We start from the raw sequence: 19,081 nt of genomic DNA, 5'->3' as shown, positions 1-19,081 counted from the left end.
GCAAAACTTGGCTGCTTCTCTGGTCAGCTGTTACTCCATATTATTTTGGACAAACAAAAAGGAGTTTCTACTAATCTTTTATTCTTCTCATTCTTAGTACCAGTAAATAAGAGGTTTGCATACTTTTAATTTTGTCAATACAAAAGCTATGTAAATTTATATTCATCTCAAATGGGATACCTTGAACTTCTGTTAAGTTTATAAATAATGTCTGCTTTTACATAGGCTATTATTACATGAGGATGTACAAACTCTTTGTAAATCTAAGTTTGTACTCCTCCAGGTATGAACAACCTTAACATCCAGGTAGGTCCTGAGTTAAGATAATGTGCAAGGGGGAAAATAATAGGGAATGGTTTATATGAAAAATGAAATCAAGACAGTGGAGAGCAACAAAGGATGTAACCTAAACCTGAAGACAAAGGTAAACTAGGCGTTAAAATAATCCTCTCTAAGTAAGTATAGAGCTAACATTCTGCTGAAAGAACATAGGCTGGAGGGCAACAAATGTTCCCTGAGCATAAGAGGTGTCTTATTCTCACAGTTTCTCTTTTTGTAGCCAATCCAGATTTTCAAACAATCCAGCTGAACCACTTCTGATAAGTTGTAAAAGCTTCTTTACAGCTTACCAAGCCTGCATCACCTCCAGCCTTTTTAAATACTACAAAGTACTAGTTGCATTTCCTGCTTTTAGTTGGATATTGGTAGAGCTCATATTCTCCAGAGTCCTATCCCAGGGTCCACCTACATTTAATAGCATGCCCTGTTTACACTGACATTTGCTTGTTCAGTTGAGAAGAGGTAGCTAAGCTTGTGAAGCACTCACATTGATTTATGTTGCAGTTTAACAGGTGCATATTTTAATGTCTCTTAAAACCCTTCAAAACGTACTTCACTTATATTGAAATTATTTTGTATGAAACCAGACAAAACATATCAGGTACTCCTTTTGGAAGTGGTGTAGGCAAAGTCATGTAACATCAAAACCTGTATTAATTTATCATATGTTTACCTATAGGGAAACCATAATTGGAAGCTCTCTGAGCCCGTTTTTATTTACATCCAGAGGGGCTGGTTCTCCAACCAGTGATCTTTTCCATATGTGATTATATTTTGGTGTGAATTGGCCACTATGTTTACCACTATGAATACTTTTTCTCCTTTAAAACCATAGCTCACAGAAAGCAAGCCTTTTTTATGCAATAGGCTTTCCAAAGTGAAACATTTCAGAGAGTCCCTGGATATTTCAGCCCTATCTCCTCTGTAACAGCAATAATTGTATGGCACAATACTGTAAAGATCTTGAAGCTGAAAAGCATGAAGTGTGTATCCGCTGCACTTTTATTTTTATTGTTATAACCTCTAGGGATCAGGAGTGTTGTGATTCATCCTTTTATTAGTCTTGTGTACTTGTTTCTGCATGCTCTGTTCTCACTAGCTTGGACATCAGTTTTAATACCTTTAATTGCTGCTGTAATTGGACTGCTAAATGGTAGTTTACAAAAAGAGGGAGGCAGTATGTACGCTAGAAGGTGTACTTAATCTTCTCCTTCTGCCAAAGGTGGGTATATTTAGTGCTAAACAGTTTATAAGTGCTCTGCTTGAGAGGACAGGTGGTACCAGTCTGCTTGAGGAAATGCAGTGCAATAAGGTATGGCATTGAATAAACAGACCATGAGCTCACATCATTTTCTTACACGACTGCCTTTAGACTCTCCATCCTTTTCCCATCTCTATCTCTAGGGATATTTAGTTTTTGATTCCAGATATAGCATGCAATATTTCCCTGTTAATTTCAGATGTATTGTTTAATCATTTGCAATTTATACTACAGCATTTTTCCTTTTGGAGCAATGTTTAACTTGCTAACCACAAAACTCAACTTCCACAATAGGACTTTGATCTTCCTAACACATTCAGGAACTTTTTTTTTTTTTTTAATAGAAATTCTCGATTCCTTACATCAGTAGTTGGAGAAACAAAATGAATTTCTTTTGTTTGTGCTATAGGTATCTACAGAATTTGAAGACTGTGTATCAGAGTAGCATAAAGACTGCAGGGAAGGACATTTTCAGTGTGCTTTTTAAAAATGCAATAAAATTGCAACTCAAATTGAAAACACTATTACAAATTGGATTTAGAAAATACAAGCAAATTTACCTACCTGATTTAAGACTGTCCTCAATGAACAAATTAATATTATTTTCTTAGAGACATTTCTGAGAGACCGCTTTACTTTCTCAACAACCATAGCATGACAGGCTTTGCTACTAGCTGGACTGATTTTTCTATTTCCACAGACTCACAATTAGTCAAGTGTAGTAATAATAGTAGTAAGATCTGTCTTTCTATAAGTATCCTACTCTAAGTAGCATGCATCCTATGATACAGAAAGAGTCACCTAGTTATTTTTAATGTGTATTGTCTCAGCTTTGCAATGCCTCTTTCAAGAAGGCAATTCTGCCATTTGAAGATGTTTTCAAAGTACTAAGTAAGGCATAAATGTGGAATGAGTATTATGCAAAATTATGTACAGACCAGCCTCCTGCAACTGCGCTTATTTTTATTTTTCTGGTGTTTTGTGATGTGTATTGCTTGGCTACTCAAAAAAATTGAAAGTATCCATTTGACAAGAGTAGCTTGTAAGTCAGCTTTATGTTGCATTTATATTTTTGTGGATTTATCTTCTGGTAGAAATCAAAAGGCATTAAAATTGATTTCATTGCCTTATGATAAAATTAACTGGAAAGGTTTTTACAGTTTTTGTCAATAAGCAAATCTGGTTTAGTTTTATGTCACCAAACATTTTGAAATACTAAAACACTTACAGATCTCACTTACATGAATTGAAACCAAAGTTAATGCTTTTTAATACATGTAATCACAGGGGATTTGCATCAGAATGTCCCTCTACTAGCACAGAACCAGCTGAGTAAAAGTGAGAATTTACTGGAAGGCCGCAATTTTTATTATACTATCAAAGTTCCAACGTTTTAATTTTCAGTAGCCTACCAAGTACCAAACTATCAACAAAAAGAAAAAAATGCCTCCACAGACCAGCTAAACTAACATGACAAAGGGAACTACTGATTAACATCTTGAAGACCACTGTGGCAGCAAACTGGTTTCTACTGGTAATGCTTCCTCAGCACACAGGCTCCTCCGGCCTGGTTAGCTTACTGTGACTTGTTCAGATGAGGAAGGAAATCCTTGAAGAAGACAAAAAAATCTTTTTGTGGACCACATGCAAGCAACTCCTCCAAAATTCTGGAGGTGTCCTAGTAGGGATGTTACAGCTACAAAGCAGAATGACCACCATCAGTATGCTACAGGCCGCAAAAACCAAATAAAGCTGGGACTCCTTCCAAGAACATGTTTAAAATGTACCTTAACTGAAAGCAAACCAAACAAGGTTATCGTGTGGTAAGATCATTGTCAGTCACATCTGTTCAATTACTGTATGATGAGGGAAACCACTTGTGGTGAGACATCCTCGAAAAGCAATTAGTGGGGGAAAGGAGAATGTGCTGTGTGAATATGTGAGGAGTGGGGAAGAAGAAAGGGTTAGTTTTCACTGTTTTACAAGGTAGGCTGATAAGAGACTTGTAAGAGACGTAAGGATCTCTTTGAAAGGATCTCTTTGAAGACTAACTGGGGAGAACTGCTATGACAGCCCTTAAGGAAAAGCCAGGCCTCAGGCCCAGGCTGCGTTTCCTCTAGTCCACAGCAGGCCGTACTAAGGCCTGTAAGCAGGACTTAGAGGCAGCTGTAAGCAGGACTCAGGAGGACATTTTTACTTCTTGCCGCATTGCCTTTGGCATGGCATTCCTCTCTCTTTTGGGGCAGCATTTATTTCACTTCAAAACATGTAGTGGTTTACACCAAAGCAGATAGTCCAGTTTCCACCGGGTAGGCTTACTTTCTTGATGCTATTTTTCTGTTGATTAAACTTCTCTACTAGCTCCTATTGCCAGAATCTTGATGGCAGGTACATAGCGCTCCAAAAGTCTATCACAAAGGATTTGAGCTGTCTGTAAGGACCCTACGGAGAAGAATTTCAGTTCTTTGCCTTAATCACTAAGTGTGTTCTTGTCAAATATGGCTTTGCATACAGCAGGTGCATATTTCAGACTCAGTAACTGGGAATTCAAGCAGGAAGGCAAACTAGATGACCACCATAGGAATTGAGAGCCAATTATAGCTTGCTGTAATTTTTTTAAATCTCTGTATTAGTGTTGCTAATAGAGGAATGTAAGAAACTTTTACAGAATTTCTAACCCAGACAGACAGACACTAGAATGCAATGTGATTTAACCTGTGTGTTATCCTATTTTTAATATGAAGAACATCACAGAAGAGGGAGCAGGGTACAGCACAGTGTCTGTACCTTCACTTGTCTGATTTTCTTGTTTACTACAAACTCAGCAACAGGTGTTGAATCTGCAAATTTCTAATTTTTAAATATTGTATATACTTTAGTAAGAGTATCATTTATGCACAAATAAGCAATCAGTTTTGCTTTCCACAGCATGTCTGGCAATGGATTTTTGTTGTTGTTGTTTGTGATAAGGTAAGAGGATTTGTTACTCCGAATCTATCTCAAAATGCTGCAGAAAAATAGTCCTCTAGTGCTTTGTACTTTAATGTTTTACACCAGTGATTTAACATAAATGTAAAAAGAAACAAAATAATTGCAAAACCAATATGACTGCATCACAAAGAAGTAATATATTATTTTTTTGTTCTTAATCTAGCTGCCTTGCAAGATCTTGGCCATTCTCCTTCATTTTTTCTTTCTGAGTGCTTTTGCATGGATGCTGATGGAAGGATTTCATCTCTACAGTATGGTGATCAAAGTATTTGGGTCAGAAGAGAGCAAGCACTTATATTATTATGGAATTGGATGGGGTAAGCATTTAGGAGCTGCTTGCTTTTATTTTCTTCACCATGGAACAAGATTATAATCAGAAGCATGTGTAAAAGAGTGATCTTATGATCTGAGTTTATCTTACTGAGAGTAGGTCTTAATCAAATGTTAATATGTGTAGTCCCTAGACATAATCCCACTGCAGTAAATTCTTTGATGTCACTAGGCCAGATCAGATCCTAAATTAGCAAATCAATAGGAGGAATAGGGGAGGGAGGCCTCACTGCACTGACAAGTTCTTTTTATTGTCAGTCCCCAGCTTTCTCTCTTGTTAGTATATTTACTCTGAATACAAACAGCAACATTTAATTAGAAATCGAGTGTCAGTACCACTTTCAGCAGCAGTATGTGCTCATGCTCTACTGAGTAGTTTTGGGTTGTTCCTTCATGATCTTGATGAAAGTGCAATAGAGAGAATTTATATATATATCCCATAAAACTTCCACATATTAAATTCTGCAAGTCTGGGGAAAGAGGCTAACAAAATTGTCTTAAGATTATTTTGTTTGGCTGTAAAATTTAGGGTAAATTTGTCTTGAATACAGCTATCAAAAGTCAAGCGTTCTTGTGCCATCCTGAGGCCGTAACAGATATACATATTCCAGTATCTAATAAAAATTGACATTTTTTTTACAGTTTGGATTGGCTAATTTTTGCACTGACCAATAAAGGTGGAAAGAAATTGGAGACAAGGATGTCTCGTCTCATGTTAATCAAAACAGATAGTTCATTTTTTCATTCCTTACTTTTATTTGAAATGTGAATGCATTTGACTTTTGCAAACTCATAGTTCCTGGAATAATGTCAAACTCCAGTCCTGAATTTAAAAACCCAGACACATTATTCTTATTTAAGCAGAAGATCTGGTCTGTGTACATGTACAAAAGTTTGCAGAGTCTCTATTAAATGACAAGTTGAAACTTGAGGCACAAGTTGACAGGACATGGGAACAAAGAACTCTACACTGACCATCAATGATCTGATAATATCTGCAGAGATTTCTGAGGGTTATTACTCCTGTAAAATGCATTCAACAGTAATCAGAGAGACAGGATACCAAATACGTAGAGCTGATTGACGTCCTGGGTATTATCTTTAGTCCCAAGGGTGCTGAAATTGCATTAAAGCCTGCAGTTGTAATTCAAAAGAAGAGAAATTTGAGGAAGGTGATAATATTCTACCTTTAAAACTACCTTAACTACCTTGAGATTGATTGGGAAAAAAAATACTGTTGCCTTGGTGATTCAGCATAACCCACACAGATTATCATAATAAAATGTTACCCACCCATCCATCTGCAGGATGCTGATGATACAGTTTGTGATACTGGAGATTATGCTGTAGCTCTTTTACCTTAACCTGTTTACCTATTCCTGACAATTTCCTTTCCTTTGGGGAGCACCTTAGAAGGGAGATTTTGTTCCAAGCTGGCAAAAGATCTAAGCTTTGTTATTTGCTGTCATCATAGACTTCTCCATAGATATGGTATAATATAGCAAAAGAAAAGAAAATCGTACAAAATTAACTTCTACAAAACAGATGGGAGAACATACTTTTCCCCATCAAGTAAAATAGATCTTTTCAGTATTGGAAAGAAAAATATTTTCATTAGTGTCTAATCTTCATCTTTCTCTATAAATTACATATATAACATTGCAGAATTAATGTCTTAAAATTGCTTGTTTCAAACTGTCTGCCTCAGAGTTTCTAAAGCCTGTTTTTTTTTTTGCTATGTATAGATGACACAAAAGCTTTCAAAATAGAGCTCACAGATTTACAGGCATTTTCCATTTTATTTACCATTAGTGCCTCAGAAACGTAGAGCAAAATGGATTAGATATGAAGTTTAATGCAAAGAAGAGGAGGGAAACTGGTAACCTATCTGATGTTCATTTTAGGCTTTGCACTTTAGACTGTATTTGGGCTAAATTTACAGAGAATTCTGTCTGAATAAGGATGTGCTATTGGGCTTCCAGTGCCCAGCTATTCAGAGTTTATGCTTACTCTGCAGGCTGCATTTTGATGCTGGGTTTGCAAGGTAGCTTTAAATTAGCTGGCTTGGGGACCCGGAGAGCTCATGCTGCAGCAGCACAGGGATGTGTGTTGGATGATTTGCCCCATTTCAGTGTGACTCTGTATTGCACTGGGACTACAGAGGCACAGATGACACCACTGCCATAGATCAGCTGCCAGAAAGGTGTACTAGAACATTTTCATGTGATACTGTGCTCTGGAATGCACAGTCTGTTGCATCATAAATTTGGTGATTGTGGATAGAGTTGGTGAGCATATTTGTAGCATCTGCTAACCGAGAAAACATTCAGATACAGTGAAGAACCATAACCATAATTCTTTCATGGATGATAACCAGTGCCAGTACAACGTTAACATTACCTATTATGGGGGTAGACTAAACTTTACAGCTCTTATGCAATTATTACTGCCAAAAGATTAAGTAAATACATTTACTTTTGTGTATAATATATAATCCATATTAATTCTTCAGTCCTAAATAAATCTTATGATCCCCTTAGGCTAAACACATTTTTTTCAGCCTTCCTGGAATTTATTGAATGATTGTTTCTTAAAGGAAAAATACTCCCATTTCACTGTAACAAAACCTTGATACTGCATCCAATGCCATCTACCATTTAATATCCTGTCAATGCAAAGAAAGAGCAAATGCTGCACTTTAGGTGAACAACATTTTACTATCACTGTCTTAACACATCTTTTTATGCAGATGACTGCTCTATGTTTCATCGGCATAAGTTTTATTATCTTCCAAAGGAACTCTGTATTTAATTTTCTTCTTCACTGCCATTTAAAATTGATAAAGAATCACATTAAATCCTTTGAATATCTGACTTTTGACTTGGGAAAAAAAAAGGCAGAGTAGAAGTGTAAAGGAGAGTTAGTCAGGCACAAGTGTTTTTGCTTCTGTGACATGTAGGTAGAGCTTGCTTGCTACAGGAAGACAACTGGCATCAGAAGAAAAACAGTGCCAATCAACAAGGTTGTCTCTACTCAGCAATTGGAGATCTGATTGGGAATCATAGATGCAGGCATACCTGGGAGCCAGGGTAGTTCAAATACCCATGGCAGTGAGAACTTCAGCAGATGGGTTTATGTCAGTGCATAATTGCTCCGTTCAATATGATTATTGCTGATTTTGTTCAGATACGTATAGGATTTTCCTTTCTTAAATATACAGATGTAATAGTAAACTTAAATCTTGCCTTTGCTTAGTTTTTACACAAATATGCTTCTAATGGGTTATTCCTGACTTGGACAAGCATGGGAGAGCACAATCAAGTTCTGGGGTTGTTAAACTCCACCCTGCAGAATGGATTTCAAGGTAGAAGAGCTAAGCAATGCCTGTAGGTGCTGCTTTTTAAGTTTTGAGCACCTTTCTCATTTATGAATATAAGGCGTTTCTATCCACAGTCATTAAAGAGCAAAATACTTCTTCCAAAAATTATAGTTCTGCCATTACAGGACAGTTTTGCAGAATTTTATGAAGATAATTAACAAGATTATGAGGATAATTAGTAAGATTAAGCAGAAATTGCTTGTCAGAGAATTTTGTATAAGCCTCATGCAGAAACCCTGAAGAATTTAAAAGAAAATTGAAACTTCAAGCTATTGTGTATAATACTCTGTCTGGGACCTGGTTATTAAATTCCATAAGATGATAAAAACCCAAACCTTCACGTTTTATTAAATCATACAGGAATTAAGAGACAATCATTTAGTATTTAAAGGTATGATGTCGCACTATGTTCAGAACTGTTGGCAAAAAAAAAACTCGCTTCCTTTCCAGCTCCTGGCCTGGAAAGCTGTGCTAAAGTGGCACAACAGGATATCACGGTGCTGAGGGCCAGCGGCATGCCGCTACCCCTGGCAGCAGGACCATAATCATCTGCCTTTGTATAATTCCTTTGTAATCCCATAAAGCACTCTTCCACCTCTGAGGATGCTGCGTACTGGAACTGTCAGAACCCATCTGGAAACGTCTACTTTAAGCATGGAAATCTTGCAGGGCTATTACATATTTATTTTAAAATAAATCTTGGTCGGGCATCTGAGTGGGATCTTAATTTGCTTTGCTCTATTCATAATTGTCTCTCACTGCTGCGTGTGATGCTCTAGACAACTAAATGTCACCATTTCTATCTTCTTGCCTGCTAGTCATGCACCCCTGTGAGAAACTCATCTCCATTTTCTAGTTTGTTTCTGTATTCTTGAGCAAGGTGCATTTACTTGGGGGAAAGTGGTAAAAATAAACTTGATGTTGCTCCACTGGATATCACTGCTCAAATAGCAAGAGAGAGAAATTACATTAAAAAAAAAAAAAAAAAAAAAGAAGGGCTGAAAAAGGACTCTGATTCTCAGTGAAACTAGCACTAATTCAGTTAACCTGTTAAACTAGTGCTTTATTGAAAAGTCATTTTGTTTATCCAACATTAATTGATTAAAACAGTGTAGTACAAAGCTGCAGAAGGATGTTGAGTTAGACTTAATTATAAAATCGCTCTGAGCTGTTCTGTTGTCCATGTAAATTTAGCTGAATTTGCAGGGTTTTACTGGAAGTTGCACTTTTGTTACTAATGTTGCTTCCAACTTTGTTTTTTCACAGGGTGCCCATTGGTGATCTGTGTAATTTCCGCAACATCATCCCTAGACAGCTATGGAGAAAATGACAAGTGAGTATGAAAAGGGTTTCGTTCCAGGTACAATAACGATGAAAAGTGTGGTAGGGAGGAAAACGTGTAGATCTTTTAGCAGGGCTGTAGTTCTGCAGCTTGCTGCTGAGGAGCAGGGGAGGTTGCCTGCTTGTAGAGGTCGCTGCCTCCTACGCTGGGCACTCAGTGTGAGCTCTGCTCACCCCACGCACAGAGTAAAGCAGGGACTCAAGCATTTCTGACAAGGTGAGAATAATCTTTGATGAAAGATTTTTAATCTTTTGAAGAAAACTGCAGTTAAGCATCTGTAGATCTAGAATGGATATTGTTAAATAAAATTTTTAAAAGTCCAATTCAATGTGAGAAAAAGAAAAGCAAATTTATCTGAGAAAATACCATAGGATTCAATCTTACTGCTATGTAAGTGAAAGTTTGGGAAACAGGGTTATTTGTTGTGTGCGGTAAACTAGTTTATATCCCCACCACTGTAAGAAAGAAGCATCAAGCTGACAGCATGTTTCCCAGCCTTTTTCCTTATTCCCAGCTAGGCAAAGCAGGAAGGGCTTACATTTTTCTCTCACTACAATGACAGTGCTCACAACACTGAAAGGAGTGTCTGTGATACAGGATACAGGACCAACAAACAGCAAATAAAATCTTTCCTTTTTTCCTGTCTTTCCACCCCTAATGCTATTTGAAGGCATGCTGGGGCATATAGCTGTCACTGACTCTACACAAGACACAAATCACAATGAGATCCTGCTTCAGAGTCTGAGGGGAAATGGAGCTTCTTATTGATGCTCTATCATGTCTCTTGCTTTTAAAATTCACCAGTCTTTTTGCACTCTTAGTCTCTTTTTAAATTAAGAACATTACTAATTAAATGACCATGTGTTTCACCTAAAATCATTCTATTTTTCTCTGCAGCTGCTGGCTTTCACTACAGAATGGAGCAATCTGGGCTTTCGTGGCACCGGCATTGTTTGTAATTCTGGTAGGTAAACCCACGGCTCCTGTTTCATATTGGATGGATGTCAGCCACCCAGCAGAGCTCAGCTGGAGGTCTGGTGTCAGTCTTTGTGCCAGGCCAGTGAAACTTACTGAATGACAGAGGTGAATGGTCCAGAATTGTTTTGTTCCTGCTCCAATTTTTGTGTTTTACTAGGTTGTGTATTGGTTGATACATATTAATTCTCACCCTATTCTTTTCACTATTCCAAAATTAAAATGCAACCTAAAATGCTGGGGCAGCCTTCTTTTGTAAAAGCCCTGTTGGGGCCATTAATATCTGCCCAGAACTGAGTAATCTTGGGGGGTATACTAGATCTCGGAAAGACCCCCGAAAGAAGCTCAGTGGTTTGTGTTTCACATACACCTGTAGAAGTTGAAAAGCTGATTCCATCCCACTGGTATTTGAAGCTGTTGCTTGTGCAGAGCTCACTTTTTTCAGGGAAAGCTGAGTGCCCTCAGTGAAGATGATGGTCAGCAGGGATTGCAAGCAGCCAGCAGCTGGCAGGAATGGGTTTAAACAGCAGCATGAGCTGCCACCCCTCGGGCAAGCTCTGGGGAAGGTAACAAGCAGCCTCCACGTCTGCCTTCTTACAGTGATGAGGACTTTGTGCTCTTCCTCCGTATTGGGAATTCGACGTTGGGTGCGGCAGTTTGTCCAGCTGATTGAGGCAGGGCTAAGGCAGGTTGGCAGGGGATCAGGTGCTGCTGCAGACACCTCTGTCAGCTACAATGGATGTCATCTCTCCAGGGAGCCTGCAGGTTTGCGGCTGCGATGCTGAGACATAAATGTTCCACAGCAGTTTAATTATGGCCACACATTAAATTACAGCGAGTTGTGGTTTAATCATGATGATTACTTGAGGAGTCAGGGGTCTTTGCAGGAATTAAGTGGGAGATTATTCCTCTACAGCACTGTTTCCAATACTATAATTGATCAGGTTGTCTGTGATTTTTGCTGCAGGTTGTAATGTCAGAGTGACAACACGAACACAGAATAGACCCACTGATTAGAGAAATTAGGCTGCCTTTAAAGCTTTGCTAGATTTGAAGCATGAGCTGAAATCTAGACCAGAGCCTGTGCCTGCTGTGGCATTGAAGGAGGGTCAGATAAAAATAAGATCCTGACTACTTGCATGGAGGAACATCAAAGGGAGCCAGTGACGCTGCCTTGTACTTCCCCAAGAGAGATAGCACAGGCACATCCCCAGATTTCTCTGCATAGAGAAACCCCACAAATCCTGCTAGCAGAAATATCTCTGCAAGCCAAAGAAAGGTAGGAGAACTATACATATAGAAGTGCACTGAGCACTTGTGTTTGCCACTGCACGTCTCTGTAACCATTCAGGAAGCAGGAGGTGGCTCCTTGGCTGACCTGTGCCATCACAGGCAATTTTGTGCTGCAGCCGAGTTGACACCCTAACATTTGCCTTGAGACAGCAAAATCAGCAGCTCTCACAGCCCAGCGTCTTTCACCCAAGATACAGCCTCTGAAAAACTAGGTTGTATAAACATATATAAAAACAATGAAAACAGTTGCTATATCGATGTGGCAGAAATTACCTCATGTTAGCATTTTAATCGAATGATTAATGGCAACACTGGAGAGTCGCTGTGCAATAAGGGCAGATTTTTATTTATTTATTTTTTAACCTAAGTGAAATCATATACATGTAAATAAGAAACACTTATCATTGGATTAGAGTTGGCTAAACAGCTCTGGACTTTGTTCCAGCAAGCTTAATTTCTTGTTGGCCTGTACCTTTGACCTTCTGTAAGCTTATATTCAAAGATACGTAGATATTGATGATTGGACAGCAACTACAATACCATAATATTTGAACATCTCCTTCTCACATTAGCGCTTGCTTTCTGGCCATTGTTCAGCAGCAAAGGAGGAAATGAGATGCAACCAGCAAAATCAAATCTCTCCCAGCTGCTGTTCAAAGATAGTATTAATCAAAACATGCTAGATAGTGAAGCACTTACTCACCTGAGTGAGCACAGCCTTTAACAAATTGTATGTGTAGCTGCTTGCTATGAAAGTACGGGTTTAACCGTCTGGATCTCAGATATATTATTTGTGCAGCTCAAGTTATATTCTTGTAGGGATACAAATATTTTGCGAAAGAGAAAGAATGAGCTCACAAGGTTGATCCGTGTAGAGCAATTTGTTAAATAGCCTAAACCCAGCTCTGCCCAAAATAGCAGCAAGCTGGCTGACAAATTATTTTCTCTGGGCATTGAATATGCTAGCTGAAAAATATGTTAGCGCCTATAGGGAAATAACAAGGCTAAACACTATTTTGTGCATGCATGTGTGCCTGGGCTCTTTAAATAGAAAATTAGCCACTACTTGTTTGAACCAGTGTTTAGCTCTGAAAATAAGCCTCAAAAAGCAATTTTTGACTACTCTCATCCAGTTTCCCTCTGCCAAGTAAAAGGATTATGCCGTGCAGAAAACAGGGGAACTGCTCCTTTCAACTCCCACTCCCTCAAGACTAGGCAGACTCGGTCTACTTTGTCCTGCCCCAGCCTCACAGTCGCTACAGACATCACGGAGCCTTAAAACAGGGTGATGTGGTAGGAGTGTGACTGGGAAAAAATACTCACACATACTTTTCTGGGGAGTAATTCACAGAACCTCCCAGCCCTATATGGATTCCCATACCAAAAGTGCTTTTTTTCCTTGGGGTTTGAGGAAAGAAATAGATCCTTCTACGTGTAGGTGTTTTGGCTTCTACCCACACCTTAAGGTTTAAGGATCACTCTCCAGCCCCAACTCCCCTGTTCCCAGCCACAACACCCAAATCTCATACAGCAACTTCGCAAGAAAATTGTTGCAATTAATTTGGAAATGAACCTCATCTCAGCCAATGTTGGCCTTGGGAAAACATGTCTTCAAAGAAAAAAAAAAAAAAGCAAAAACAAAACCTGACAAAGCACCTGAATTTTTGGAACAAGACAGTAAAAGCTTCTGGCAGAAGGCTTTGTTTGTTATCAACCATCTGCTACTTTGGTGTGTTTCCATAGATATGGCAGAATTAAGGAAATTCTGCTGAAAGCATCTGTGTACACATAGCAGTGGGTGTGCTACAGACAGGGAACAATCCATTGTGGGGGGAAGATTGGGCTGTAGTGGCAAGTTTCTTCTATTGTTTTCCCTGTAAGTTGTTATTTTCCTGGTGCTTTTTCACAAGACCTTCTAATAAACAGCATTTTTATGGAGCTAAATGATTGTAATTAGCATACTGCTAAAGCAATTCTGTGCTGTGGGGACACCAGCTTTGTAACCAGTGTCTTCAGATGGGGCTGCATGAATTTGGATCCCAGGCTGAACCTGTTATCACTGGCTTCAACTGATACATGTTTATGAATATTAAATATACAGAAAAAGATTTGCTCCCTTTATACCTGCTGCTCATACCTGGTTTAGTAAGTTCCATTGGCCTGGTGGTATTTATTTATACCTTCATGTACCTGTGCAGAATTAAGCTAATTTTGTATGTTGAATAGTATTTTACCCTGCAGGTAGGCCCACTGATTTAAAAGTGGCAATTTGCGTCCTTTATTAGACATCATTCATCATGGAAGAGGTGACGGATTTGGCCCATAACATTTGAAGGTATTGAAACAGTAGGATTCTTCAGGCATTGAAATCAAGTACATACTTAAGTGCTGTGGTGGAATAGAGCACAAATGCACAGATCGCAGCAGCAAAGTTTCTCTATTTTTCTTATTAGCACTTGGTTATGAGTGATTTTACTATTTTAAAATTGAATTTATGCATTATTTTAAAATTAAATTTCTTATCAGCTAATGAACAGGAAATCATGAAATGCTTTTTAGAGTGATGGGACAGATAATAAGAATTTAAAAATGAGGGATTAGTATCAGAAAAAAAAGTAGAAGTCAAGTATCTGTCCCATCTTTTATTTAGTATTTATTTTCTTGTCTATTTTCTTTCGAGCCTCAAAGGTTTGCTTTGCTATTCAGCTCTGATTGGAGCAATGTTGTATGCATTAACATGAAGTCATGCACAAGAAATCCGAAATAACTCAGTGTAGTCTATTCAGTCTGTAATTGGTCTGGGATAGCTGGGAGTGGCATCAGGCTTTCCAAAACCATTCCCCCAGTTTTGAACATCATTCTAATTTAATTGACTCTTTGTGTATGGAAATGCATAACGATGTGACCTAGCAATGGGCTGCAACTCCAACAGCTTGGAGGGTTGGTGTGCTACCAGTGATGTCATGATTAGGATAAAATTAACTCGCACCATTGGAGAGTATGTTAAACCTCAGATTGGAAGAGCCAGTTATAACTCCCTGTACCATTGCCCAAAATTGAAGTGGAGCTTAAAATAGTTTGTGGTTTTAGAGGAAAACTGGTCAATGGATTTAATTAAGGCAATATGTTTTATCCATTTTTTTCCCTCTGTGCTGCCAAGCCTCTTCTTGGCTAGGATGCAACACACCACATCAGAGGGTTTTGCTCAGGGGATTTCTGCACTGCACTAAAGAAACAAAAATCTCAGGAGACTTGGACGAAAGCTGGGTGAAAACCCTGCAAAAGAATAAGTGAGGGAAAGAATTTGTCTCACTATTTCTATTCCAGCTTTGTAAAAAACTCAAAGACAGCAGAGCACCTCTTTGAAAAGCTAACCAACCTAACCTGGAATTAAAGATGCATTTCTGCACCTCTGTGGCAAATGTCCCTGATAGCTGTATTCATTCTGCTCTTTCAGGGAGACCCTTGAGAAATCCTACTGGGTCAGTTGACAAAAGGCTATAGAATTAGGTGTTACAATTGTAGACAGTTCTTGCAGTTCAGACCTTTTTAATTTTTTTCACATCTCTGCTCCTCTAAGCAGGGCTGTATGGTCAAGAAAACAAAGTTTGGCTCATGCTCTGTGTGTTTTTCCATGTCCAAAAATCTAATCCAAATAAATTTTGATAAGAAGTATTCATATTGAAAGAGGTTCTTTTTGTGTATTTAACTCTCCACCTGATCTGACAATTTTTAGTCAGGTGAAGTTGTCCCAGCGTAAGCCAGAGCTCCCTGATGTCACTGGAACCTTTCCATGGGCTCTGGTGGGCTTTGCCTCAAGCCTACCATAAGGGGAACTGGCAGCTCCTGCAGATTTTGCAGAGCTGCAAGTGCCTGAGGTCGGACCAGCTGCCTTGAAAGGAGTCCTGTGAGTTAGGAAACATGCTATTGTTATTAGCCATATTTTTTTGAAAAATAAAGTGTGGTCAGTGCCTACAAGAAAAAAAATAATCTATGTTCTTGTGTACTTTTAAGGCAAAATAACTGCAACTGTCAGGCAATCTGGCCTTTCAGAAAAGTAAGAAATATGAGCTATATACAGTTCTTTTATCTAAATGTTTATTCTCCTACTTTGAACATTCTGATATATGCTAAAACATAATGAGTGTTTCATCAACTAAGCATTCCTCTATTAAAGTCATTGGCTAAGTATTTATTTCAGATGCCAAAAAATCACTAGAGGAGCAAGTCAGTGGCTATATTTTGGTTTCCCATTACAAGGACAGTGGAAATACCTCCATGCTTTGATTACTGAAACATTAACAAAAGAAGACATTCATAGCTAATCTGTTTATTTAGGCTGCAAGAGATTACTCTAATTTCTCAAAATACCTAAACAAAAATTTTCAAGTGGTTTAGGAAATTTAAACATAGAACTTTGGGACTTGAGTGTAAGGGCTGGTTGCTAATTTTACAAGTACCTTATCTTTATCAGCAGACAGATCGCAGTCCTTCCTTCTCATCTTATAAACATGTAACTAAAGCAGCCTGGACAAGGTATGATTACACTGGCTGCACAAGAGGAGGTGCTCAAGGTCTTTTTAAATTACAACAAAATATAAAGGAAATTAATTTCCAATCTCATTTTTATATATATATATAAAAAATCATAGTTCACCTAAAAATACTGAATTTGTGCTTCAGCAAACCATATGTTTCTGTGTCCTTGGAGACTATCTTGTGGTGTTCTGATGACCACATCCTAGGGTTCATGTCCAGTCTGAGTGAAAGTTTGCAAGATTCTGAGTATTCCTTTGTTGGTGCTTATTATTTATAACTTTCATTGACTTCGGTAAGATGTAGAGAATTCAGAATGTAAGGAATGAGGAGTCTTGATTTCACTGCAATTTATTTTCTTAGTATTTTAAAAGACATTGCATATGCATAATCTGCATATTTTTTAAAATGCTATGCAGAAAGTAAAATCTAGGAAAATCTGACTAAAAAGAATTAGGAATGGAATAAAGAGCTGGAGTTAAGTGCTTCTGAGGTTGGCAGGAGCATGCTGTTTCCAGTTATCAGAAAAAGGGTCCGTGCAGCAACTGTGCCAAGATGAACTTGTGCTGTCTCTGAGACATCTGCAAGGAAATGTCAGTAGAGGAAACCGATATTTTAGATAAAAGACTAAACAAGGCTGATGAAAGATAATATGTCAGGAAAGAAGTGAAGGGTATAGAGAGGCATTTCCTGTGAAATTCTCATGAAAAGCTGCATTGAAGATGATTGTTTGGTGGACATACAGCAGAAAATTGGAGAGTTGGGAGGAGAAATAAGAGAAATGTAACTTGTTCACATTCATCATTTGCTCCTTCAGTCAACGCACATATTTAGCACATCAATGGGTTTTTCAGGAATGCTTGTTACTGCCTTAAAAATATTTTCTATATATGATTTGGTGGGAATAGGGAAAATGGTCCCAAGACCATTGAATTTCATCTCTTATTAATCTCTGTAAAACCAATTGAACGAGTACACTTGTAATTGAAAAGTTTTTTGGTTCCACAGAGAATTCTTTGGATGGGCTAAAAAGCTGTGGCAGAAATGAACTATCACAGCTATCCTTATCTTTTACAGTAGGTGATGAGCTACCCTTAGGAATCGAAAATTTAAAGAATTGTAAGATCTGAAAAATGGCATGAGAATGATTATTACCAAGTTTAAATATTCTTTAGCTCAACCAAAATTGTAATATTTATGTTAAAATAGATTACGATTGTTGAGTTTTAACTAAGCAATAGTACTATATTGAATTCTTTTTTTTATGTTCTTTAGTTCAAGGCTGCTTTGTTCTTCCCTTGTTCTTAACTTGATGCTAAATATCAGCTTTGTAGCTGATGTGTAACTTTGGACAGAAAAGGGGAAATATGTCTTTCACCTTCACATTCTCCCCCTCTCTTTTTTTCTTTAAACCCAAGGTCTCTGCAAAACCAGACAGTCTTTGCCACATCTCTGTAAAATGATGAAGTTTTCTTTACTTCTTCACCTGTGACTCCAGAGCAAACTTTCTTTTGTTGCACCTTTCAGTGTTACTCTTTTCAAGATTTCCTAGATTTCTGGTGGGAGTTCTTTTCATTTTATTGATGTTTCTGCTGGGCCTGACATAAAAAAGGGTAGAGCTTTTGAAGAGAAGAGTTCAGGCTTAATATATTTTCCTCATTGCTGGTTTAAGATAATCTCATGCTTAAATTGCAAGCAGATTTTGGTAAGAAACATGAATTACACACTGTGAAGGCTATAAGTCTGAGAGAAGTGTTTTCTGAAGCCTGTGCACATGCAAACAAAAAAACAAAGATCACACAGACATATAGTGCTGTTCACTGAAGTTCTTGTCTAATTTGGCAGCTGCTGGTAGATACTAGGGTATTTATTTGTAGAGTAGGGATCCTGAGCACTTCAGTTGTGAATCAATGTTTCTGTCCAGCCTTATCCTAAAGAGGTAAGCTGTTCCGAAAGGGAAAAATCACACAAGGTGGAAGAGCTACCCACTTTCGGAACAGAGAAATCCACTCACAATGGAAGTCGGACTATATCAGTCCAAAGTTGGAAACCTCTTTTGCCAAATAAATACGACAAGCAAAATTCCTATTTTCTGTTCATTTGCACGGTACACACAGTACACTCAGGGCAGTTTGCATCTCTGACGCATTTGGTATTTGATTTCCTGACCAAGTCTTGTACCTTCTTCTTCTTCAGGTCAATATTGGTATTCTCATCGCTGTCACAAGAGTTATCTCAAGAATCAGTGCAGACAACTATAAGGTCCACGGAGATGCCAATGCCTTCAAGTAAGTTTTTCATATTCAAATTCTGTTATAACAAGTTAATAATCCCACACTAGCAATGTCATATCTTAGGGACATGAATCATGGACTTCTCCCAGAACACTGATATCATTCCGCTTTAGTAAAAAGCAAATGAAGTTGAAGGCAACATATCATTCTCTTGAATGCAGCCAGTTAATATATTTTACAAAAGCCATATGCTGCATAGGATGAAGCCTATGGTTCACTGTGAGCTAAAGTGTTTTCTTGCTTATTATAGTTTCCAGCATTTACTGAGTCATGATTTTCCTTTTTATTAATGGAGACTTTCCTCTTCCTGCTATTTTCAAATATAAATCCCCCAGAGCATG

The 19,081-nt window shown here is 38.1% G+C and overlaps 1 protein-coding gene across 2 annotated transcripts in view; it reads left to right on the top strand.

Annotated features, from left to right (window-relative positions):
• Nucleotides 1-19,081, top strand: part of ADGRD1 (adhesion G protein-coupled receptor D1) — a 154,315-nt gene that overhangs the window by 107,725 nt on the left and 27,509 nt on the right. For both annotated transcript variants that reach the window (XM_040576901.1, XM_040576900.1), the window contains 4 exons: nt 4,755-4,908; nt 9,567-9,633; nt 10,540-10,606; nt 18,643-18,734. In XM_040576901.1, the coding sequence (XP_040432835.1) occupies nt 4,755-4,908; nt 9,567-9,633; nt 10,540-10,606; nt 18,643-18,734 (380 nt within the window). The remainder of the gene's footprint in view (nt 1-4,754; nt 4,909-9,566; nt 9,634-10,539; nt 10,607-18,642; nt 18,735-19,081) is intronic.

The sequence above is a fragment of the Cygnus olor genome, chromosome 17 (assembly GCF_009769625.2).
Source record: "Cygnus olor isolate bCygOlo1 chromosome 17, bCygOlo1.pri.v2, whole genome shotgun sequence".
Classification (NCBI taxonomy): Eukaryota; Metazoa; Chordata; class Aves; order Anseriformes; family Anatidae; genus Cygnus; species Cygnus olor.
The sequence above is the reverse complement of the archived record's forward strand: the minus strand, read 5'-3'. Positions and strand labels throughout refer to the sequence as shown.